The sequence below is a fragment of the Pseudochaenichthys georgianus genome, chromosome 12, assembly GCF_902827115.2.
Source record: "Pseudochaenichthys georgianus chromosome 12, fPseGeo1.2, whole genome shotgun sequence".
In the NCBI taxonomy this organism is placed as follows: Eukaryota; Metazoa; Chordata; class Actinopteri; order Perciformes; family Channichthyidae; genus Pseudochaenichthys; species Pseudochaenichthys georgianus.
In genome coordinates, this window is record NC_047514.1 from 13,077,477 (window position 1) to 13,103,295 (window position 25,819).

General features: G+C 39.9%; 1 protein-coding gene across 2 annotated transcripts in view; it reads right to left on the reverse strand.

Moving 5' to 3' along the window:
- Positions 1 to 25,819, reverse strand: part of rai14 (retinoic acid induced 14) — a 37,106-nt gene that overhangs the window by 7,335 nt on the left and 3,952 nt on the right. Inside the window, exons 3-12 of one of the 2 annotated variants that reach the window (XM_034095624.2) lie at positions 11,201 to 11,331; positions 9,412 to 9,500; positions 9,142 to 9,206; positions 8,124 to 8,181; positions 7,615 to 7,685; positions 2,368 to 2,474; positions 2,095 to 2,279; positions 1,504 to 1,529; positions 1,057 to 1,143; positions 607 to 696 (exon numbers count right to left, since the gene is read on the reverse strand). In XM_034095624.2, the coding sequence (XP_033951515.1) occupies positions 607 to 696; positions 1,057 to 1,143; positions 1,504 to 1,529; positions 2,095 to 2,279; positions 2,368 to 2,474; positions 7,615 to 7,685; positions 8,124 to 8,181; positions 9,142 to 9,206; positions 9,412 to 9,500; positions 11,201 to 11,331 (909 nt within the window). The remainder of the gene's footprint in view (positions 1 to 606; positions 697 to 1,056; positions 1,144 to 1,503; positions 1,530 to 2,094; positions 2,280 to 2,367; positions 2,475 to 7,614; positions 7,686 to 8,123; positions 8,182 to 9,141; positions 9,207 to 9,411; positions 9,501 to 11,200; positions 11,332 to 25,819) is intronic. The other variant, XM_034095625.2, reaches the window with a different exon arrangement.

Here is a 25,819-nt window from a genome sequence, read left to right on the forward strand (position 1 = left end):
TGAAAGGTTTGATTTGTCATTCCTGAGAAACTAGCATGTTTGCAACATCACACCTGATCTCAAACTACACAAACCTTTATTGAAAAATCACAAGGAAACAGTGCAGTTTTAATCAAGGACGACATTTATTAACCAATCACTATTTGTTTATTTGAGGGAAGGTTAACTTCATATATTGATATTTATTTTGGTTTTCTGATTATCTTGTCTAAGAGTGTTATAATATATCATACCAAACTGTACTTATAACTTTAAATTGCTTAAGTTCTTGGAATTACTATATAAAATGTAAATGTGTCTGTTGATTGCATATATATATATATATATATATATATATATATATAAACATTTGTAAACATTTGTATGTATATTGGCATTGTTGGAAACGTTATTTCGATCTCTCTGTCTGTACACACAAACTGATTGACATTAAAGTTGACTTTTTGATAATTAAAATAATTATTTCTCCTGCTTGTTCCCTTCTCCCTATTAAGAGTAAATAATAACAATGTATAATTAAATAATTGTATGTTTATTTAAATGTATTAAAAATAGAAAATCCTCCCTGCCTTTCTGAAGTTGTCATGTTTTAAAGCTTTTCATTACCTTGTAGTTGAATCTTTTGGGAGTGTCACTTGTGTTGGATCCTGGTGTCCCACTGGAAGTTAGGACAGAGGGAGAGGAGGGCCCAGAGCTCTGAAGGAGGAAGACTTATTTTTAGATGTTGTATTTGTTATAATTTTGTTGAGAAAAGGCCAACAATTGTTGAACTCTTTTCAAAACAATTCAAATAGGATGGTTATGATCTGATGTTTGTATCATGAACGTTTATCAATCCTAAACTCTGGAGAACACAAGGCCTGTTAGTGCATACATTAAATAAAGAAAAACATGAGTGAAATAATTTGGCAAAACTTGAAACTAATGAGGGACTGACTAATAATCAAACACACCGGGTAGATACAGGTCTGACTATTCATTGTATAAACAACCTGCAGACATGCATTTATAAAGAGTGCCATGATGATGAAGCAGATACAAAGAGACATGCGTTACCTGCAGTGGGCTAATAGGAGGTGGAGGTGCTTTTCTTTTTTTGGGAGTTGTGATCCGTTCATCACTTAGTTTAGTTACTTGATCATGCTGAGGAGCCAGTGAAGAGAGAAGAGAAGGAGGGGTACCAGAGAGAAGGAGAAAGGAAGGGTTCAGTGCTGGTTAGTAAGAGGAGGGTCCATCAATGAGAGCTGATGTAAGACTTGAGTTTAGTTTTCCAAAATAGCAACTCAAATACTGTTGTCAGGCTGAGAAGTTTGACACCGAAGAAAAGCTGCTTCTAAACTACAATCAATAAGTTGCATCTACACAACAGAAACTAAATGGAATTTGGCTTTAGATTTCCATCACTATGAATCAGATGGAAACAAATATTTGGACTCATCCACTACTAATGTAATTGATAGGTTCAGGTGTTTTAGTAACTCTGATTCCATGCTGGTGTGTTACCTGAGGACTCCTAGGAGACTTTGTATCTGTCAAAGGAGAAAAGGGAAAACACGCAAAAAATAAATAATGATGTCTTTCTCTTTAGATATTTTAAATATTTCTAAAACATTTGACATTGCATTCAAAGAAAACAGCTAACACCAAACATGTGAAGTAAAATAAAAACAATACTAGTGGGATAACTCCAGGTGGCAGTGTTGACTTAGCGTTGAAACCAGAGTGATACAAATCTCAACCACATGGGTGATATGTTTGTTAGTTGCCTATTTGCTAAATCAATTGATAAAACGTTTTGTCTCCTAAATGTAAAAAAACTCAATCATATTTATTTTAATGTGATAACAGAAAAAAGCAGGAAATCTCCATATTTTAGCTATTTTTGCATGTAAAATGAATCAATTAGCAAATATACTTATATGCAGTTATAACTTAGAGTGTGTGTGTGTGTGTGTGTGTGTGTGTGTGTGTGTGTGTGTGTGTGTGTGTGTGTGTGTGTGTGTGTGTGTGTGTGTGTGTGTGTGTGTGTGTGTGTGTGTGTGTGTGTGTGTGTGTGTGTGTGTGTGTGTGTGTGTGACTTTGCATAACATTTACCTAGGCCCTGATGGCTGTTCAGGGCGGCAGTGAGGAGGGTTTTGATCTCAGAGTTGCCCGACAGCTTGGCGTAGTGCAAGACATCGTGGCCTTGTGAATCTGCAGCCGTCAGATCTGCTCTTCTCTGGATCAACACTTCAACCACAGAGAGAGCGCCGGACTGAGTGGCCAGCATCAGGGCCGTCCTGCAACGCAGAAAATAACAAATATTCATCCCCAATGCAACATCTGCAAGTGTCTGTAATAAGTCATCTCTCTTGACTGTGTTTGTACCTGCCGCTGTTGTCAAAAGTGTTGACTTCAGCACCGCAGTCCAGCAAAGTGCTGCACACCTCAGCATGCGCATGTTTGGCTGACAACAGCAAAGGAGTGAGCCCGTCCTTTAGAGCAAACAGACGATACAAACATTAGTTATGATTGCAATCATATAATGGAGGGATCAAAAACCCAACACCTCATAAGTTATCTGGAGTGACATGTGAAAGAGGACTGGATGTTCCTGACAGGTAAACAGAAAAGCCAAATGTTTTCTGTGTTCTGAGGAGGCATAGATTTTAATTATGGATTATATATTATTTACATTCCCAAATGAATAGGCTGACTCAGTGGAGTGCATTGCCCCAGGTTCACCAACTGAGGCAGTATTTTATGAAAAGTAATCCCACATTTTTTTGACAGATCCTAACCCCAAGCATTACATTTAACCTAACCTTAAACCTCTATGACCTAAATCTAACTCATGTGATTGGCCGGGCTTTTGGATGGCAGTGTACAGCATGGAAGGAGCTGCTGCCAGAAGGCTAAGTTTAGTGCAGAAAAACCTCATCTTCACTAATCGTTAAACAACAGGTAAGGAACTCTATATTAAACTGTGTAGACATTTACACTGGTCATTTATAATTACATGCAAGTTAACCAAAGTGGAACAAATCCAGTCATGTTCAACTGTGGGGAAAAAAGCACAAGAATGTCAAGAAAACATAAAGTGTGTCAGCACGGCTCTGTGTTTTATAATACAAGGCTGCTGCTTGCACACACCACAGAGAACCAAACTATGTTGTGGGTTCCTCTGAGCTCTGCTAAATACTTTAACAGCCCTGTGTCTGCTCCGCTCAGTCTGTGTTTCTTCTCAGGAATCTAAAATACAGACATTTCAGGGTAATAGACTTAGTGTCTGTGTGGACGAACGTGAGAGCACAGGTGTATAAATGTTCGTATACACTATGTATTATGTTTCAAACGTGCTGTCATCTTGTCAGTTTAAAGCCAGACTACCAAATGAGGGCAAAGATGTCAAGAATTGGAGCAGCAGCCATCCCAGCTAAGTGTCATCATTTAGGAGGCCTGCCAATCAAAGCCAGCACGCACAAACATGGGCCTGTTAAATGGGACGCCATTTGTTATGGAAATCTAGGGCCCAACACAGCTGGAGAGTACAAGTCAAATGATCATAACAAATAAATGGTGAATCGAGAAAAGCTGTCTTTTGGTTATTTATTTGAAGCTTCAAATACACGATATAATGATTGAATAATGTCACAAGTCGCACAGAGTATAAGATAGTCTGCGCGAGAGTGCGCAGGACAATGAAAAAGCAGAGATTATATAAGGAAAGAGTGGGAATATTATAACTCCCCTGTTCACACGGGGAGATTGTTATGAGACACCCAGTGGCCTTGAGTAGATAGCATAACGGTTCTCAGAGCAGGGAAGTTCGTGATGTGTCTGACTGTGTATGAGTCTCCCAGTCTGCTGAAACAGCTGTGGCCTTGCAGAGACTGGGAAACTCATAAGAGAATATAATAGAATAATAATGGTAAAAGCACAACAAGAGGAAATAAGAAGCATTTGGTTTAAACATATGAAAGATATAATAAGGATAATAATAAGGATGATAATAATAAAAATTTCCACTACATTCCCCCCTTTTGATCATACTTGTTCAATAGAAATAACAAATGATAGGATAGACTGATATAACACATCAATGAATACACTCCATCGCTGGTTTAAGTAAACACATCACAAATATATCATAGAAAACTGGCTGTTTTTGTGGAGGACAGACTCCAATATAATGTAAGCATAAAAGAGGAGATACACACATGATTATATTGATAAATCGGAATCAGACTCTTCTGATTCTAGCTGATCTATCTCACTGTGGCGCAAAGGATTGTCTTGTAATGGAATAGTAGTATACTGAACGAAAGCTAACAGGTTGTTAAGATGCAGCAGCGCCACTCCTAATGGGACAATAACTATCAAAACTGCCACAAAAACACACAAAGAGTCTAAATTGGCTTTCAACCTGTTACTTGTTCGGAGAAAAAATAGACCAGTGATAAACTTCAAAGAGAAGAAAAATCATTATATATTAAAAGTTCTGTGGTGATCGCTACTTAATATAATATATATATATAAAGTATATGTGACGTACTTTAGAAACTTTTTTTCCCAAGTCATATTTTATGAAATTAGTGGATTTATTTTTAATTTAATCACTTTGGAGGCCGGGAGAGGTAAAACTATCTACAAAAATAAGAAAGAAAGAAAAAAAGTCTGGAATATTTACAGCCAGAATTGTTCTTTTTCCTTCTGTATCCTGCCTCGCCGTACAAGGTCATCAATCCCATGTGGGGAATCATTGCTAAAACTCCTTCTGAAACTGAATCACTCACTAGGCTACTTCCTGGTATGTGGATGTCCACTGGACCAGCCTAGAACCTGATCATGCCTGTTTAATTTTTTACCATAATGACTACAATAAATGTGCATACTTTCATTTTGTAGAACTCATTCGCCTATGATTAACAATGAGACTACAGCACACTGCAAAGTAGTATGCACACCAATAACACTAACATTAATACAAACTAAAGAAATCAACAATCCTACAGATTTCAAATGTTTTATTACATTGTCCTTTGTGAACGCTATATGACATACGCGCTTTCACTTTGTACTACTAGCTCACATGATACCTGATCAGCAGTTCAGATAGTTTTATTGCCAGACTTCTTTATTTTGTTTATCTAGCAATACTTGTTAAACACTCTGCAGTTCAGCTAGACAGATAAATCATTCAGACTGATATGTATTAGCCGAGATTATTATACATTGAACCAAACTACTATAGGCGCATATATATGTTTACCAAATACTGATATCAGTATCAGCCTAAAATGTTAAAGTATAGACAGGGCTATAGTCTGTATATAAACAAGCTACATGACTAACTTGTCTAGAGAATAAAGTACCATCATGTTTATTCCAAATTGTCACATTTGTAGTCTTCCAAGACTCCTTCACCCACTCATACCGGACGCATAGATGCCAAAGAATAAACGGGACACGTCTGTGAATTGTATCAAGGCTGGATTTTCTCAGAGTAATTGAGAAATATATTTCTTTCCAACTGAAAACATAAGGAAGCGTTTACACTATATACTGTACTACCACTGTCTGAGCAGAATTTAAGTTTACATTTACTTGATTTTCTATAAACATTCCTTGTCTGACATTTGAGAAACCTGGCAGATGTTCCCGTGTTTCTTTCTATACACTGTATCTTGCTGTGGGTTTATTTAAGTCAAATATAGACCAAGTATAGATATGAGTTACAGCCATGATGTCTGCCTGAGGCTAACAAGCTGGCCTGTTCTGCTCACAACACAAACAGCCATATGTTCCACACGTTGTGGTTATTAGTCTATGTGTACAGCGGACAGCATTGTCGTTAAGCTACGAAAACCTGCTTAACAATTTTATGATTGATTGGCAAGATATATTGCAAATGTCACAGAAGGAATATGTGGTTAGGCTGGCTCCAACTGTATCGGATGTCAGGAACACAATTATTTAGTTTAAAATCCTCACAGCCAGTGGTTTACAGTGGTAGCATGAACCAGTTTCAAAAGCCACAACATACAACTTGTCAAAGGCTTGAACAAGAACGAGGGGGCAATTCATTTTAATTAGAAATACACAGAACATCTTAACATGTCGGCCTTTACTAGAGACCACTGTGTGTGTGTGTGTGTGTGTGTGTGTGTGTGTGTGTGTGTGTGTGTGTGTGTGTGTGTGTGTGTGTGTGTGTGTGTGTGTGTGTGTGTGTGTGTGTGTGTGTGTGTGTGTGTGTGTGTGTGTTTATCTCCAGCAGGCCAGCTGTGGCATGATAATAAAAAGGGAAATAAATAGGAAACACATTCTCTTCGCTTCTTCCTTATTTCTGTTCTCTCACTTGCTCTCACTCACACACACACACACACACACACACACACACACACACACACACACACACACACACACACACACACACACACACACACACACACACACACACACACACACACACACACACACACACACACACACACACACACACACACACACACACACACACACACACACACACACACACACACACACACACACACACACACACACACACACACACACACACACACACACACACACACACACACACACACACACACACACACACACACACACACACACACACACACACACACACACACACACACACACACACACACACACACACACACACACACACACACACACACACACACACACACACACACACACGGGTTAAAACCACAGGCATGGTGCATCACTGCAATGGAGACCACATGTCTGTGGCTTGAGAGCAAAGTTCCCACAGTACCCTGACCCCCTACCTCACACACATTCACACATAAATGCACAGGCACCCACACACACACACTGTGAAATATTATTCCATCTATAAGGACAAATGAGAGGAAATGTCTGTTAAAGAGTATCGTTCATATTGTAGATTTAAACAGTTAAAGGTGGGGTAGGTAAGTTTGAGAAACCGGCTCGAGATACACTTTTTGTTATATTCCATGGAATGCTCTTAACATCCCGATAGCAATGAATATATTAAGTGCTTTGACAAAAATCCATAAAAAATGTCATCTGTGGAAGCCGTAGTACTGTAAAAAGTACGACCAATCATTTTAGCCGGCCCGGCAAAAGTAACTGGATGGCCTACCTGCCTGTCAGCCTTCCATCTGTGCACAAACTTATCTCGTGCCCTTATTGGTCATGTGCGCGTTCGTGTGTGTTGGAGGAGGGCCTCTGTAAGGAAGTGGCAGATTTGTTCCGGCTGTGTATTTTCAAATTCTAGCTGGTTTCTCCAAAATTACCTACCCCACCTTTAAACAAATATCGTTTTACCTCTGCTCTTTAGAAAGCAAATCAAGGGACATAATAGTAAATAATAATAGTTAAATAAGATATTTTACAGAAGATAATTGCAACACGGGACCAATTGTCTGGTAATTTCCAGAAAAAGAAACCCAAAGCATTCAACTCTCTTGAACATATTCCTCTCTGGAAATAACAATTTAGAGAGGGGTATGAATCACACTGAATGAACCGTTTTCTGTGGGTTTTATCCCGTTTCAGGCCCCCTTACTATCCTGCCAGGAAAATAAGTCTGGGGAAAAAAGAGGGAGTAAAAATACATACTGCATCTTTTAGGTTGACGGGAGTTTTGAGTTCACACAGCAGTTGGACGGTCTGGATGTTCCCGCTGGCAGCTGAGGATTAAAAGAAACAATCAGAAAGTCAGCCATGAAAAGATGAACAAAGAAGTCCACAGATAGCAGTGTGGTCTATAGCAGTTAGCCTTAGGATTTCATTTAGATATGCATCTGCTTCATCCTCTTCTCTGATTTCAAAAAGACCAAATAAAAGAAAAGATGGGTTGCACATGATCAGGCTCAAGAAATAAATGATAAGGTGTGTAAGAGAGAGTTCGGATTGAATGAACAGCTAAGCACTGTGGGAACCTTTGACAACAAACTGGGATGATACTACGCTTAATCACTCTCAAAATATTGTAGAGGATTTAACCCAAATAGAATCAGAGCTCAAACCTAATCTCACAAGATATTTTCCCACGTTCTTGTCTTAGCAGTCTAATCTTCAATAAAACCAGTTTTGTTTATTAACTCTCAGGACGCTGAGACACTTACCAGCGTGATGAAGAGCAGCCTTCCCTGAACTGTCCACTGCATCGATAGGACACTTACTCTGGAGGGGAAACAGAAACATATTAGACATGCAAACGAATGATTCATTCATTATTAAGAATCAAAATCTTCTTTGTAAAACTCTAGTTATGCGAGTAACTGCTGTGATTTAGTCTCCACTCTCCATCAACCTGCTCTGTCTGTATGATCATTTGATTCTTTTTTTACATTTATCATAACGGTTTAAAACTTTCCTCAAAAATGTAGCTGTGTGACATTTTAGGAATAACAACTTTATTGATTGTCAGTTGTAAACAAACAGCTAGCAGTTTGCAACTTCCTGTGCTGTTAGATTGCAGCCGTACCAGCCGTTTGGGGCACAGGGGCAGAAAGGTGTTTGGAGCTTTAACATGTGTACCAAACTATCATGGGGTAGTTGGGTCAGCAGATTAGAGCAGTATGAGTGTGTGAAAGTGAAAGTGAAAGTGTGAGTGTGAGTGTGAGTGTGAGTGTGAGTGTGAGTGTGAGTGTGAGTGTGAGTGTGTGTGTGTGTGTGTGTGTGTGTGTGTGTGTGTGTGTCTCGTCCTGTTGCGGTCTGCTGATCTACGCAGATGCACACACACAATCAGCAGACTGAAGGAATGGTCCAGTGAAACGGTCTGCTGTCAGACATCTCAACACAACAGTGTGACTCTTCAGAGGGTACTGGAGGTTTCCAACAGCTCATGCTCCTGCGTTCACACATTCCTTATTGGAGACACAAAGCAATGTGTCCGAGAACAGTCCTGCTGAGTGGCCCGAAAACATTCTCAGCTGCATATTTCTCACTTAGTTGAAAGTGCACAAATACTGTCCAGTCATTTTATGTAATAAAATACTATGTATCTTATGATGGACTGTAGTGTAAAAAAGCATGGCTTGAACCAAATTGTCACATTGCTTTAAGGGCAGTTAGTATGAAAAGTACATTTTATTGTGTAATTGGTACTTTTAAGAGCATTCTTGATTCCATCCACCTTACCTGAATGAGCTTTTTGCAGCACTCGATGTGATTGCTTTTGGCAGCAAGATGCAACGGATTTAAACCTGAACATAAATAAAAGACAGGGCATAGTTGAAATATATTAATCCAAATTTGATAAAATGAAAGGTAGGAGAAGACCACACAAACACATCTTGGAAGTAGGACTTTTGGACTCACATTACATTAGTATGAAAATAATGGTAGCATGCTGAAATTCTTAACCATCCCTAGACGTTTTATCTTTACTTTATAAACTGCAGTACATACCTGCAGCATCAGTGATTGACAGGTCAGCTCCATGGGCCAGGATGACAGAGAGGCAGTCTGTGTGTCCACGTGCAGCCGCCACATGAAGACTGTACACACACACACACACACACACACACACACACACACACACACACACACACACACACACACACACACACACACACACACACACACACACACACACACACACACACACACACACACACACACACACACACACACACACACACACACACACACACACACACACACACACACACACACACACACACACACACACACACACACACACACACACACACACACACACACACACACACACACACACACACACACACACACACACACACACACACACACACACACACACACACACACACACACACACACACACACACACACACAACAAAGTCAGGCTTTATAAAATCACAACAACAAAGACGTTTGCATGAGAGCTATTTTACATATTTCCTAGATTTAGATTAACTTTGAGAATGTCATGATGGGAAAACAGAATATAATATATCTTTATTGTCATCATACAAAGTACAACGACTTTACTCATAGAGCACCTTCCCCTTTGTAAAACCACAACTTTTTATTCTTACACATTAGTGTCTGTTTGTGCGTATGTGTGCAGAGAAAATCAATACAACCCCTTTTCCAGGTCAGCGAGCAGAATGCACAGAGAAAAAAATCACTAAACATGCCCGGCATTCCCTTGGTGTGTGCATGGGTTCCACACTCACACACTAACACACGGCAACTATGCCCACATGCCTTTCAATCAGGTGTTATCCCCATAGAGATACTGTAGACTCCTCCTTTGCGAGCCATGAACAGATTGAAGCATTGAGATCCCAAAACATCACATTCATCATCATTTACAAAGCCTGCGAGTGTGGATTTGTGTGCGTGTTTCTGCCTTTGACTCACAAAAGGTTGGGGATGTGAGCTCTTGATGAAATTAAAACGGCTGCGTGTTGGTCTCAGCATGATAGAATCTACACATTTCTTTCTCCTTGCATTTGTTCCTGGGTTTTGATGTTGCTGGCTCTGCGTGAGCTGCTAAACACATTGAGGTCAGTGGGTGTTGCGTTTCAGAAAAAAGAAAGGAGGTCAAATATTAACACTGAGCCTCTGTGTTATCAACAATCTCAACTGGTGAGGCAACGCGCTTCACCCCCTCTGCAGAAATGAAGTGGATTTCACAACACTGATAGTCAGTGAGGTTGAATGAATGTTGGAAAATGTCAACCTTTCAGGGACTTAAAAATAAAGCTATATTTTTAGATTGGTCATTCATTTTTAACATGTTGCTGTGGAGCGTGAAAGTGGTTGCATAAGTCCAAGAATCCTAGAACTGAAAGGAAAACACAAAAATTACCAGGGCTGGATAAGGTTTCTTTTAAATTAAATCACCCATTTTTATTTTACCACAATTACCCTATTTCTTATTAAAACAAGTTGCTATTAAAGTGTGAGCTGAGACGCACGTACATGTAGTTATCTAAAAGCTGCACTTTATCTTACTTAACAGTCTGCAAACTGGACATTTGGACATCTTGTTCTACTCTGGTTTTAGTTAGCAACCTTGTTAGTGTCGTAGAATCTAAATATTTTTCCTTTTTGACTGAAGCTGCTTCCCCTAGCACCTACCGCATACATCCTACAGAAGCTGTTGCATACTCTATAATTATGGTAACATTTTAATTTAATTGATTGCTAAATATATTCACAGCCATCTTCCTTTTATCCTTTTGTAAATAACAATAAGAATGCTTACGCTGATTTCCCCTCGCTGTCCAGCTTTACGGAGCTGGCACCCTTCTTGGCGAGGAGTGGAGCCACCTTCTCCGCCTCGCCGTGCTCCACCGCCGCAAGCAGGCGCTCGTCATTCTTGTTCCACTCATTGGCCTAAGGTGGAAAATGTGTGAGAGAAAGATATGATTAACACCACCATCATCAGCAGACCTAAGAACCGTTCATATTGTTGTGCATTGCTTTGACTGAACTATTCAAAGAAAGGTTATATCAGTCATTTACTTATCTATGATAATAATGTTAAAATTCCAATATTGTGCATCATTAGACATTTACAGGCGTTAAGAGATTGGCAAGTCTGTGCAGGCAAAATGGGTGCGATGACCTTAATGTGAGCAATTTCTCTCAGATAATGATTTTTTGGCGTTGCTATGGCCCACACAAAACATGTGTCTCCACTTGTGAGAGCGCACACACAGCCAATTGAAACACATGCACAAACCAAATGGCCCCACATTTGTATAACTGACAGGCTGGTCGGATAGAGAGAAGTTGTTACTGGAAAGCTTCAACCATGAAAGACTGATCTCAGAGAGACTGCAAGCTAATGGCAGCAAATACAGCACAGTAAGCTTTAAGAGCTTCTACATCTAGCATAAAAACTAAACTCACATTACAAAAACACAATTTTTACAATGCCTCACAAACTATAATCAACCACAATTGCAATTGTCAAAGTAGACAAGAAGTAGTGACGTATTTAAAGGTGAGCTTACATTAAGAAAAGTGAGAAAATGTGTTATTAAAGCAGCATGCTGTAAATGTGTGTCCTTAACTTGATAACAGAGCAGGGGGAGAACTAAATCTGTGCACACCAAACATGTTGGCACCCCAGGTTCATTAGTGAGCTCTCTCTGACACCATCTGTGCATATCAGGAGGACGCAGCACAGTATTAAATCTGACCCGATGGCCTAGTGACCTTCACGTGATCAGAGGGTGAACTCTCTGACTCCAGAAATACTTGTGGTGGCAAACTGTACCCCATTTTAAACATGGTGTTAATTGCCTCTGTGGCAAACACCCAAGTGCAATCACTGCAATACATTTTGCACAGCTGGTGGAAAAAGGCTAGGCTATTAAAGTCCCTTCTGTCACTGAAGCTGCTAGGATGACCGCGGAGCTCTGCAGCCTGCACCAGAGACATCACTGTGGACTCGTAATGGAATATTAATGCTTCAATGTTGGCGTTTTGTGAACTTGAAATGAATTCCAAGATAACTAAGAGCGGAGAAATATGTGATTCAAAGCACTAAAGCAAGAGGTGAGATGCTATTCAGGAGGCCGTGTAAGACGAGAACCTTTTCTAACAGACTGGAAATAACAGATAGGACATAAAAACCCTCAGCTGAGCACTGACAGAGACATGTGGAAAAGATATATGAATCCACCAGGTGCTTTTCCATGTCTGTGATGAGCATACTACACTGAGTACTTCCAAGAACAGCTTAGACTTTCAACAAAATACAGGCAGGATCAGGGAAAACCTTCCTTTAAGACGCAACAAGTATTTGATGAATTTCAGCAACGGTATCATAGAAGACAAAAAAAGAGACACACTGGCAGATTCGAGTTAAAGCACCATCCTTTAAAAAGATATACCACATATACAAAATCATAATTGTGCATGCAGGCATGTCTAAAAATACACAAATGTTGTCAACAAGAGGGTCCATTACATATATATATTATTTTTTGATTTCTGGGAATAAGTTTTACATTTTGTGGGTTACCTCAACTGAAATGTTTTCTGTACTCCTGCAAACATTTCCTTTTTAAATCAACGCAATTTAATAAAACTTTGCCTTCAGAAAAAAAAAAGTAACCATTTCACACAGAAAAGTAAATGTTAAGACTGTCATCTTTCTACTCACTGAATAGATCATTAGACAATCTGAATATGGACTTATATCACCCATTTCACCTCTGCTAAACTATTTCTTAGAGGAAAGCCTGTGGCGCAGAGTAATTCACAAAATGTACTGTGGGGTTAGTGAAAGTGGATCAGAGAAGTCAGAGAATGTTCATCTGTCTGAGGCTATGATTGATGAGCAGTGAAACATGACACAGCAGGAAACAACTACAGCTATAAAAAGGACATATCCCATATGGTGAAGTGTTTACGACTCCTTGTTTTCACATCGGGGTGCTATATTTGAAGTAAGCCGGTCGGAAAAGTCTCATGATTTTCATACGGCCAGTCATGTGTTGTTCAAGCCGCATGCAGGGCAACGACGCATTCCAATACCAAAAATAGGTACACTGGAGAAGTGGTGGAAGAACTGAAAGTCTTACTGAAACCTTCAAAGTGAGTGTAAAAGGAACTTGGAGAGTTCTTTGTATATATTATTCAACACAGTGGCCAGTTATCTTCTTATCGTGTGTTGTGGATATCAGGAAGGGTGGAACTTGCTGCTGTAATTGAGTGCCTTTATGATCCGGAAACAGCAGCAAAGCAAACCCACTCCGACACATAACAATTAAAAAACGGGAATAGTCACATGTGGCAGATAGTGAGGTGTCACTTAATGTGGGAATTGACTTTATATGTACACTTGATATTTGCATTTAAGGTGGATATTTAAATGTAAGGTGATTGACACAAGATATAAAAAAATGTTAATATAAAAACTGTTACCAATGTGTACGTTTAAGTTATACCCACCCAAGACTTAAAGAAAAACCCAGAAGAGACTCCGCAGAGTTGCCATAAAAGATGGTAGACCACACAAATCTGTGCAACCTAATAGAGCAGTCAGATGTGTACCCGTTACCTGACCATAAATAAGTTAGAGTGCTGTTACACAAAAACAGAAAAAAGGAATAAGCTAGTGCACTAGGTAGTAGGTACTGTATATTGTCTTTGTTCAGAGCTGTTCGTGAATATTACAAACACTGCCAGCAGTAACACTAGACAGCCAACTCTCTGTATACTCGCTTCAGTAAAGATGTGTTCATGCTGTGGTTGGTTGTCAGTTTCTTCGAGTCAAGAAACTGCGGAACAACAAAAGTTTCAATCCAAGTGTGCAAACGTACAAAAGCTTTCACCCATGAGTTTACCATCTGAACCTCCTCCCCTGTGTCTACAGAGGAGTCAACACTCCTCTTCTCTATCAGACAGAAATATGTAACGTCATTTATTAATTCCTAGAGGGCTTTACAGAGAAACCAGTCATACAGCACACCTGCACAACTTATCTGTGTCTCAGAAGTGCCTTTCTCCAGTGTTTATGGTTCATTTCACTTGTTTGATATGGAGCAGGACTTCCTCTTTGTACACAGAAGCATTTATGCTCATTCCATACACATTGTCTGTCCATAGAACAATTAGCTTGTTGCTTCTATTCATACTGTCATAACAATGCAGGTAGGTGACTTGTGTGGTCAAATAATGGTTTGTGGGTTGCTCTTATTAGGATTATGGAACAAGACATTACCGTAAACTAAACGTCTCAAAAACTCACACACGTATGCAGTTAATATTTGCAGTGAATGCTAGTAGTCTCATTAACAAGAGCTGCATGTGGGACTTTGAGCGTCTACCAACCAGCACAACAAGGAAAATTAAAGGGCAAACACTCATGTACTGTATCACATGATCCTCCTGCCTAATGGCCTTTGTGATTTGAATAGGCTGAACAAAGAATGAAGGGTCGTTACGACAGAGCAGCATGACACCGATGGCATTCGACTACAGGACATTGTACTGGACAGGTTTAAGTGGAGCGGAATGCACTGCTCCAGTTTTCGGAAAAGTACACAAATACAACGCAGGGAGGCTGATGAAATAATCATGCTGGCAGAGATGGTGCAAAATCAGCATGTGCCCAGAGTACTACAACAAGTGATTGTTGAACAAAGTCTTTCCCAGAGTTTTCTTAACCATTCCTGCATCATGGCTGTTTTTGGTTGTCTGTTTTAAAATAGCTAGCGTTGTATCATGCCTTTGAAGTGCACCGATACAAATATCTCCACTAGATAACACAAGATTAAAAGTAGGCTGATATATAAAGCAAACTGTATCAGTAATGAGGAGCCGATAGGAAGCTTATTAAATGGTTCCCATGGGAAAGGCTTTCTGTGTGTGGGTCAAATGAGATGATAGGATTTTATTTCATGAAATAGTTGGCAGATAATTACGGTAATCATAATTAACGAGCAAATATTTTGATAACCTATTAAAACACTACATAGTTCCAGCTTCTCAATTGTGAGGATAATGCTGAATTTCTTTGTGTTATGTGTTTGTCAATTGATTATCGGTGGGTTTTTAACTGTTTGCTGGACGAAAAGAACTGTCATATGTCATTCCAATAATACCCTTTTTTTTTTGCTCTGGTCTTTACAACCTCCTAAAGAAAATATATGTTGGTTCTTTGTAGGTTTTTCCCTGTGAGCTACCATTTTCACATGTCATATGATCCAGGGATATTATAACATTTTAATTATAGCCAATGTTGGAAAAACAATCATTACATGCATACCAAAGAGCATGTTGACTACTGTGCAAACGTCACACATATGAATAAAGTGTACAACTCTCTCTCAAATTACTTTGGTTGGCCTATAGCCTACATTGGCTTGCACTGGACAGCATGGGTTAAGCCAACTCTTGTTTGCACCAGCAATAAGTCATGCATGGGTCACTAATCCTGTGATTATCAACCAGTAGGTCCGCCATTGTTTGGTGTGTATCACCAGGAAGTGAAAAGGATCTCACTTCCTGTCCTGCTTCCAGCTCTGTTTCCCGACTGTCCCTCGTCCCTCCAGCTCTGTCTCTCTTTCAGGTTTCCCCTCTCTTTCTGTTTCTTGGGTCGCGATAAGTATGTTTACAGTGCTATCAGGGTGTGTACGAATGTGTGGTTTCTCGCTCCGTCTTTGCACTCATTAAGACAAACAAAGAGTTGCTGATAACACTAAGTGTTTCCTGTTTGTCCAGGCCTGAGTCTGGCTGCAGAAACAAGGACGAGAGGACAAGGAGTGAGAAAGCTTAAGAGAAAGAGAAAACAATTGATGAGTTGGTAGAAACATGCTGAGGGACGAAAAGAAACAGACATTGAACTGGTTTTCTGAGAATTGATCTTAGTGAATGTTTCTCTGCAGTAATATTTAAATGGGTCACTTTCTTGTGACTCACATGTCTTAAATGTGTTCATTTTCCCTCAACTTGTGAAGTCTTGAAACAGATTATGGATTAGCATCTTCAAACATCCATTCATTAAAACAGTATGAGAATAAATTGCAAAGAAATCGGATCCCCTTCAAGTGTGTGTGGCTGTTTGTTAACCTAATGGTTTTTACGTAAACATGTCTGCTCAGTGTTTTTTCTGCTTCTCTGAACTTCCTCGGTTCTCTTAAGAGAAAATAAACTCAGATTGGGAAAGCATCATTCCTAAATAACATTCTGTATGTTTGGAGAGTGTAGCCGCTAAGAGCAGGGGGACTTTAACAGAAAAACATTTACTTTAGAAAACCGACAGAATCAGAAAAAAATAATGTTTGTTGATCAGCAGATAAAAAGGTGTTTGTTCTTTTTAACTTTTAATTGTCTGGGTAGTCCTGTTTGCCTTCACTGATTGGGGAATACAAGTTCATTGAAAGATGCTGCTTTAATACCACCTGTGGTAAAAGCTTAAAGAACCAATTTAAAATAAGTTAAGCAAAGAGCCCATGCGGCATTTTGACTCTCTAGATCAGACCTGGGCATTGTACGGCCCGCGGGCCAAATACGGCCCGCGGGATGATTCTGACCGGCCCGCGAAAGATTACATGATAATTAGAAAATAAAACATATTTTCTAATTATCTTATGGGTGGACTAAAACCGCCTTGCTTTTATTTTGAAGCCCATTTATTCTCACAGTGCACGCAATCGTGCACGTCAACTGTGCACGTGAAATGCGTGTCTACCTTCCTTGTCACCTCTGAAAAATGCGAAAATGTCGGCTCATGCCAAAAAGAGGAAAGTGGATGCCGAAAGCAGAACTTTCAAACAAATATGGACTACTAATTTTTTCTTTACTGAAGTCAAGGGTAAACCTGTGTGTTTGGTTTGTGGGGAGCATGTCGCCGTGTTTAAAGAGTACAATTTGAAACGGCATTACGAGACGAAACATGCCGCGAAATACAAAAACTTGACTGATGCCGAACGAGCGCGGACATCAACGGATTTACTAGCAAAGCTAGAAAAACAACAAGGCTGTTTTACAAAGCTGCATGCAGAAAAGAGTGCATGGTCGAGTCTGCAGCACTGCTATGGCCAGAGAAAAAAGAAGCGTTTGAAAACATCCCGCTGTCCCGCCGCACCGTGACGAGAAGGGTGGAGGACATCGCAGAGAATCTGGAGTTTCAGCTGCAAAGTGAAGTGGGAAGCTTCGACTTTTTTTCTTTGGTTTTGGATGAGAGCTGTGACGTCCGTGACACAGCCCAGCTGCTCATATTTCTCCGGGGGATAACGCGCGACTTCAAGCTTACGGAGGAGCTGGCAGCAATGCGGCCAATGAAAGGAACCACAACGGGGAGTGATCTGTTCACCGAGGTAAACGATGTCCGAATTTGACAGGGAAAAATGTTGGGCTTTTGAAAAGAATGCAAGATAAAGTGAGTGAACTCAACGCAGAGCAGAAATGGGTGTTTATACATTGTATTATTCATCAGCAAGCGTTGTACAAGTCAGTGCTAAAACTTAGCCATGTGGTTGATGTTGTTACTACAACAGTTAATTTCATCAGAGCGCGAGCATTAAAACACAGGCAGTTTGTTTCACTATTGGAGGAGCAAGAGAGCGAACATGGTGATGTCAGGTACCACACAGCTGTCAGATGGCTCAGCCTGGGCAAAGTGCTAAAAAGGTTTTGGGTTCTGAAATCAGAGATAAAAGAGTTTTGTGAGATGAAAGGCAAAACCATCCCAGAGCTGTCTGATAAGGACTGGATGGCAGATTTAACATTTGCTGTTGATGTGACTGCAATGATGAATGCACTGAACACACAACTGCAGGGCAAGGGCCTTTTTGCTCATGAAATGCAGAGCCATGTGAAAGCCTTCATGACAACGTTGCAATTAATTTCAAGGCAACTAGGCAGCAACAATCTCAAACACATGAAAACCCTGAAAGAAGTCAAACCATCAGCTGATCACCGGCACAGGTACTCATCCATGTTAGGAGCACTGCATGATGAATTTTCAAGGCGTTTTCAAGATTTCAAAAAGGTTGAGGATGAAATGCAGCTGGTTTCCTCTCCCTTTACCTGCAGTGTTGATAGTGCACCCACTGAGGTTCAGCTTGAACTCATTGACCTGCAGTCTGATTCACTACTGAAAGAGCACTTTAAGTCAGCATCACTGCTAGAGTTCTACTCTGCTCTCAAGGAGGAGAACTTTCCAAACATGAGGAGACATGCTCAGAAGATGTTGGTTCTCTTTGGATCCACCTATACATGTGAACAGACATTCTCAGTCATGAAGTTTACCAAATCCAGGTACAGATCCTCTCTCACTGATGAACATCTGTCAGCTGTGCTTCGCATCTCCACCTCAGACATTCAACCTGACTTTGATGGACTTGTTAAAGCTCAACAGAGACTGGATTTCTCACACTGAATGAAAAAAAAGAACTGAAGAACACTAAAATGTGGAAATATAACAAGTGAAATGGGACACTTGATCTTTTTTTTTTTTGCGCAGTTCTGAAAACATTAAATGTTTAATATAGGCATGTAAAGTCAAAAAGGCTACAAAACTGGGACACTTTTCTTTACACAGTTACACAGTTCAGTGATATGTCTTGTTTATTTTGGCTACAAAGATGATGTGATGTCTTTAGAAAGCTAAGAAAATCCTTGTTTCAATAGTACATGAAACTCAAAATGCCCTTATTTATTAATGTCACTGAAAATGTTTATCATTTTGGAAATTCTATTTGAATAAATGATATTTTTGAAAGCTAACCTCACCTTTTAATTGCCAAATAATAACATACACTCTAACCAGCGGTCAAAACAATGCCATTTACTGCTTTTTATATAGAAATAAAATGTATATTATGCATAATTGAGTTCGGCATTTTGGCCCGGCCCTCCAAAATATTTTCAGTTGCTCATTTGGCCCCCTAGGAAAAATAATTGCCCACCCCTGCTCTAGATGGTCAATGGACTGAATATGTAAACTAAGGTGAGGGAGTAAAGCTGAACCTAGCATATCCTTTCCCAGGAAATCTAAAGATTAGGACAATTTGTGAAAGGCAAAAGCAGGACTACACAAATCCACAACAAATGTCATAGAAATCCAGGAATTACATATCCAGATGTCTTGGGATGTTGTTTAAGGGAAATGTGACCCTACGGTGGCAGCAACATCAATGGTAGTCAAACTCTGGGGATGAAACCTAACCCTAACAAATGTCATGGCGATATGGGGGGTAATTGTCAGGAAATCGGACTCTGGACTGAAGTAAAGGCCTTATTGTTGTAGGGCAAGAAGAAGAAAAACTTTGACATGAAACAAAATGGAAATAGATAAAAGGGTTGTGAGTGTTTGTATTTCTAAAGCTGAAGCACAGAGAACTATTGCAATTAGAGAATGACTTGCTAAAGGGCATGGAGAGGAAAGATGGAAATAAACACCCAAAGAAGCACAAGATTATTAGGCTATACATGCAGACAAACTGTGTTTCAGTCCTTTCACAGGTTCTCAGAGAGGTGAGTGAACATGAACACACAACATGATCCACTGTTCCAGTTATTAACACACACAACCAGATGTGTCTCTTGTGTAAATGAGATTATTATTGTCTGTGGGGATACATGCAGAGATGAGAGATAAAGCTGCATAGATGCCGAGAGAAAAGTAGGTTAGGTGGGAGGTAAAACACACAAGCAGCATAGATTAACTCCACAGGGGAATAACATCCACAGTATACAGGTTCAAGGAATATTCTTTGTTTGAGAGAATGGTTGAGAAACAGAGGAGGGCTGTACGGACAGGAAATAAAATAGAGGTTGGAAGAGTAAACAATGTACAGAACAAAAAGTGAAGGAAACAGAGATTGGCACAACTACAATATCTCTGCCCTTTGATCAGTAGTGGCTGTTAACTTCAAAAGCCTTATCTGCAACAAAGCAGATGCTCAAATGTCCTCAAACAATACATCCTTTCTCTCAGGCCACAGCTGAAAGCGCTTACTGCCCTCTAACACACACACACACACACACACACACACACACACACACACACACACACACACACACACACACACACACACACACACACACACACACACACACACACACACACACACACACACACACACACACACACACACACACACACACACACACACACACACACACACACACACACACACACACACACACACACACACACACACAGAGAATAAGAGAGTTAGTATACAGAACAGCTAAACAAAGACCAGATGGTTCACAACACTGCCCATCATGGGCTGCACGTTTAGATAATGAAATAAATGGACATCATGAGAACATTTCTCATTCGACATCTTTTTCATAAACTGCAATTTAGCTGGAACCACCCTCTCCTCAATTACTGTCTTTTACCCTCAGTACGGATGAGCAGTGTACCCAGATAGCGGAGATGGTAAAGCGGACGCCCACGTACCAAAATGAAACTTTGCCACGTGGTTCCCCTTCTCTCTTTCCCCTTTTCCCAGTCTGTCAGTGTTAAATCTAATTATCTCTATAGAGCCAAATGGCCAAACAATCCTCTTGTGAATACATTGTCCATGTTCAACATCAGCCAACGGAAGATCAAGATGGATGCTGCAAAACCCGACACATCTTTACTTTTTTCCTTGTCAAAATCTGGCAACCCACTTATATTACCCACAATGCAACTCAAACACCAAAAGTTGTTTTCCAAGTTGAAATTCTGATGTGTTTTGCTAGCATGTAGCCTTCATATAGCTTTTTTCCACATAGACAAAGATATGATACATCTTAGTGTTTAAATGTCTCTTTCAGTCTCAGTCTTTCCACAGAAAAATCCACAGATATAAGAGAAAGGAAAACAAAATGTTCTTCATGCCATCCATCAATCCCCCTCCCATTAGTCAAGGTTCCCTTTGACCCCTCCAATTACCTTTAACTGCTTTTCTGGTGCTCTTCTTATAAACAACTTGTCGTGAGAGGAATACTATGAGGCCACCGTCTAGGAATTTAATTGTGACCAAATGATCTTACTGCTTTAACTATTTGAACATACTCATTTTAAGAAAACTATTTTCATTAAAAGTACTTATGTAAACACTGAAGGATTGATGCAGAAGTCCGGAATTGGACATTTATTGGTGCAAGAAGACCTCTAGTAAAAAAAATAGCCCTCACGCAACACTTCCTCCTGACACAAATAGCCTTTCCTGCCCTATAAATAAACACTGTTTGACTTGGAAAGCAACCAACCTCATTACGCTGGAGAGCTAGTCATAAAGTCAGTAGAGTATGGCAAAAAATATACTGTACCCCTCACTTCAGTTCATAAACAAAGGCGTCAGTGTACAAACAGTCAAAGTAGATTCAAAATAATACAGGTCACACGTCTCACTAATAATTGTTGTTGACCTCCAAGGACAAATCAATCTGCAACAACAACAAAAAACACTGTCTTGATAGCTAGTGTACTTCAAAAAGTTTCCATACAAATGCCTGTTTCTTCCAGCACTAAAATAAAAAACACATCTTTGAAATGTGTGCGAGCAAAAACTGTTCTAGGAAGTACAGCAGGGCAATGCCAGAAGTTTCTCATGGAGGAAAGTTCTCATAGTTTTTTCAGGTGAACTGAGACTAACCCTCCCTCCATCCATCTCCTAGCATGAATATTGTTCCAGTTGTTCGTCGCAGGCCAAACTAAACAACCCTGTCTGAACCCGACCGGGGCGTCCAGGCAGACTGCCCTCCGTGCTCATATAAGATTTCTCTCCAGCTCACTTTCTTCCCATTAACTACAATCTTTCCTCCTTTATCCGGTACTTGTTTGTCATTATTCCTTTATCATTGTCTCCCTTTATTATAGCTCCTTTATCTTGTCCACAACCTTTCAACTGAACCCCTCCACCTTATCTGATTGTGTCTCGCTCTTTTGTGTTGCCATCAGCATCAGTGATGGGTTATGTTTCTCACTATCACTTCATGTTATTCTGAACCACGCAAAGAGACATTCAGTCACTATATTCTAGATGTAAAACCACTGTTTTCTTAAAAAATAACCCCATAATGATTCATATACCTTCAGAAACAAATCCTCCTAAAACATAAATACAAAAACCTAAGCAGCAGACAAGCATCTTGAATCCTGTCGCCACACCCACACCAAACAAACAAGCCCATGCACAAACACACACCCACACATAAATGAGCATGCAAACATGCTCAGACGCAAGAATGACACCCGCCTGCTTTTACCATGCCCAGTGCATCATTGCCGACGAGCACACTTCCTTTCCGTAGGTCTGTAGTTCATGTACGCTTGGGATAAGACATAAAGACATCCCGTTGGCAGTTCATGCTTTAACTGGATCCATGTTTCTAAAGGTTCCAAGCTATTTTCCTCAGCCTTTCCTTGGACAAATTAAACCAGTCATTCCTATTTGTTAACATGTATTATCTAGGTTAATCTAGATAATGGAGGTTAAGTATGTAGAATAAAGACCAAAGTGGCTGCCGCAATCAACATCTGACCGTGGCAGGCATAACATAGTGGCACTGGTCATCAACATGCTACGTACAGTAACTTACTGTGAGCAATACTAGGACTCTTCATCATGAGACTTCTAGTTTCTCACGAAGAAGACAAAAATAGAATGTGGCTAATATTTACTTTTACTGCTTACGTCCTGTGTTTTTGCTTAAAAATCGACTAAATTCATAAATTATCATAGCAGTTGCTGATCTGCTTTCTGACATTCGAATTACTAATAAACCGATAAATCACTCCGCTCCAAAACCAACCCACGGCGCAATGTGTGATTGGATGTTAGGTCGCTTCCCCTACCATCCTAATAACATCTAACTGATCAATTCTGTGAATAATCCCTTAAATGGCTACATATGTATGTTTACATCAATATGTACACTTCCTGTTGGAATCATGTAGGATCTGAATATGCTGTATTTTTAAGGATGAATTGCTGCAGTGTGTGTGAACAGGGCCGTACTTATCCCTCTGACTGCTGTACTATCCCCTGCTGACAACTGACAAACACACACATCCACAGACACACACCCTTCCTCCACCTCCTCCACCAGATTAATGCTGGGCTGGCCCTGAGGTTTTTTTGTCACTACAAGTCCTAATACCCTTCACTATACCCCGCCAGAACAAACTATTCCATGCCAGACCAAGTCCGACTGGGCCAAATCAAACCGAGCCAAGTGGCTGTGCTTCAGTTCAAAAGAAACCTTGTATAATTATAGGCTGCTGCAATATTGTGTTACTATATGATGATTTTTATTTTGTGTCTGCAGTATGTGTCAACTTTCATGGAAAATGTAGGGTGTAACCTTTTCCTTGCTGTATGGAGGGGATATATATTACAGTTTATTGTTTTCAACCACACGCTGCATATTTTAAAATGGTTTCAGATGATCAGCATGTGATTTTCTTTAGCTGTGCTTTCCAGTTAGCAAACACATTATAGAACTGCTGATAAAGAGGAATCCATTATTTGCATAGCTAAATTCAGCTTCAACATAAAACTGTAAGTGCCAGACATGAATGTAAAATGTTCAGTGTAGTCCCCAATGTCGTGTAGCTCAGATGAATTAAAGCTATGAAACAGCTGTGTGGAGTGAGAGGAGACAGCATAATCCATTCATCAATTAGACAGAGAGACTGGGTGAACAAGGGGGGGTGGGGGTGTCTGCGCATATACTGTGGATACTGGTCCATGCACATAGATGTGAAAGTCTGTGTGTAAAAACACAGAGTAATCCTGCTTAGTCTGGCAAGCTGGAGGAGCAGGTTAAGTGTGACAGTATGAAGCGCTGGGAGAGGGTTTAATCCCAGAACCACTGTCCACAAAAGAATACACAATAACAAACGCAGACATGTGTATGTGCACAACAGCCTGTAAAGAGTGTGGGGGATGGTAGTGAGGGGCCGAGAGTAAGATAACAGTGGGAGCAAATTAACTTATTGAGAGCAGCTCTGCTCAAACAGCAGGGACCGTCGTTTAATGTGGTCTCAAGGGGCCGACGCACGCTTCAAGATTTAATTAAGATTTCTCTGACTAATTACATGCGATTGTTTTTTTTAGAACTACGGTTGTGTCAAAAACAACGATTATGTCTAAAGTATGCTTTTCTAAATGAGTGGTTTTCAACGTGGGGGTCTAACCTAAAAAAAACTAATAGTTTTTCACTGCTCGTACAGATTGGTAGTATTGTTAACTTGTTCTTGAGCAAATAGGTTTGAATATAAATCTAAAATTGGCCAATTTAGACTTAAAGAGTCCTTAACTTTCTACCAACCAAATCAAAGCACACTCAAGAAGAAGAAAAAGAAGACATTATCTCACAGAATCTTGGTCTTCTTGTATTGTGGTCCTCTTTTATTGTAACTTAACATTACAAAAAGAAAGTTCGAACACAAGAAAAACGTTCTTACTGACATCATCAGAGCAGGTCAAAGTTAAATTATCTCTGACAGCAGATTTATTTTAGACATGCTTTAACCAAAATGCCTGTAAGTCTGTTTGTGGCTAATCGCCAGCCCCCTTCCCAGATCCCAGATTACAGCGTCTGCTTGTCTTAAACACTGCTCTCACACACATAAAACCTCCCTGATTACACCAAATGTTTCATCAAACAGGATTAGCCCAAATGATCCACCAACAAATCCCAAAATGTCAATGATATATTCCAAAGTCGTATTTAGGGAGACAGAGAAACAGAAACAACACTCAAATGCAGACACTGAGTCTGGCAGATAGACATGCACACATTTCAGAACACACACGGAGCAACATGGACAAACACACACACTTTAAACAATTCCTCCGATTCACTTTGACCTTGTGTAACTACACAGTACACACCTGCTGATAAAGCAACACTGGTGTTCCCTCCCTTTTAGGTACCGGCATGCACAGAATTTTGACAGGCAAATTCAATGTGGATAAAAATCTGTTTTTTTCTGCAGTAATAAAGAAGTTTAATGTCAAGGTTGGAAATGCATGAGTATATAAATATGCGGAGGTGGTGTTTTTGCACAACTTAGCCTTACAGTAAAATCACAGGGCAGCATTTGAGAAAGCTGATCTACTAAACCTTGCACAACATTCTGCTGAGTCGGCCTGGCTCTAGAGTTTTAGTTCGCATGGTATTTCCAAACATACTTTCAGATAATCAAATTACTAGAATGTCAAAGACAAATAACCAGCATAACTTAAAAATAATCTGGAAGGAAAGGCTTGTTTTCATCATTTAAAAAAAAAGAAAAAGGCCCACATCATCCAGCTCCACATTTAGCCCTTTTCCTGGCTGTATGATATCACAGCGATCACACGTCCTATTCTCTCTCCAGCCCTTTTTCTACCTTATTTAGGCCTCT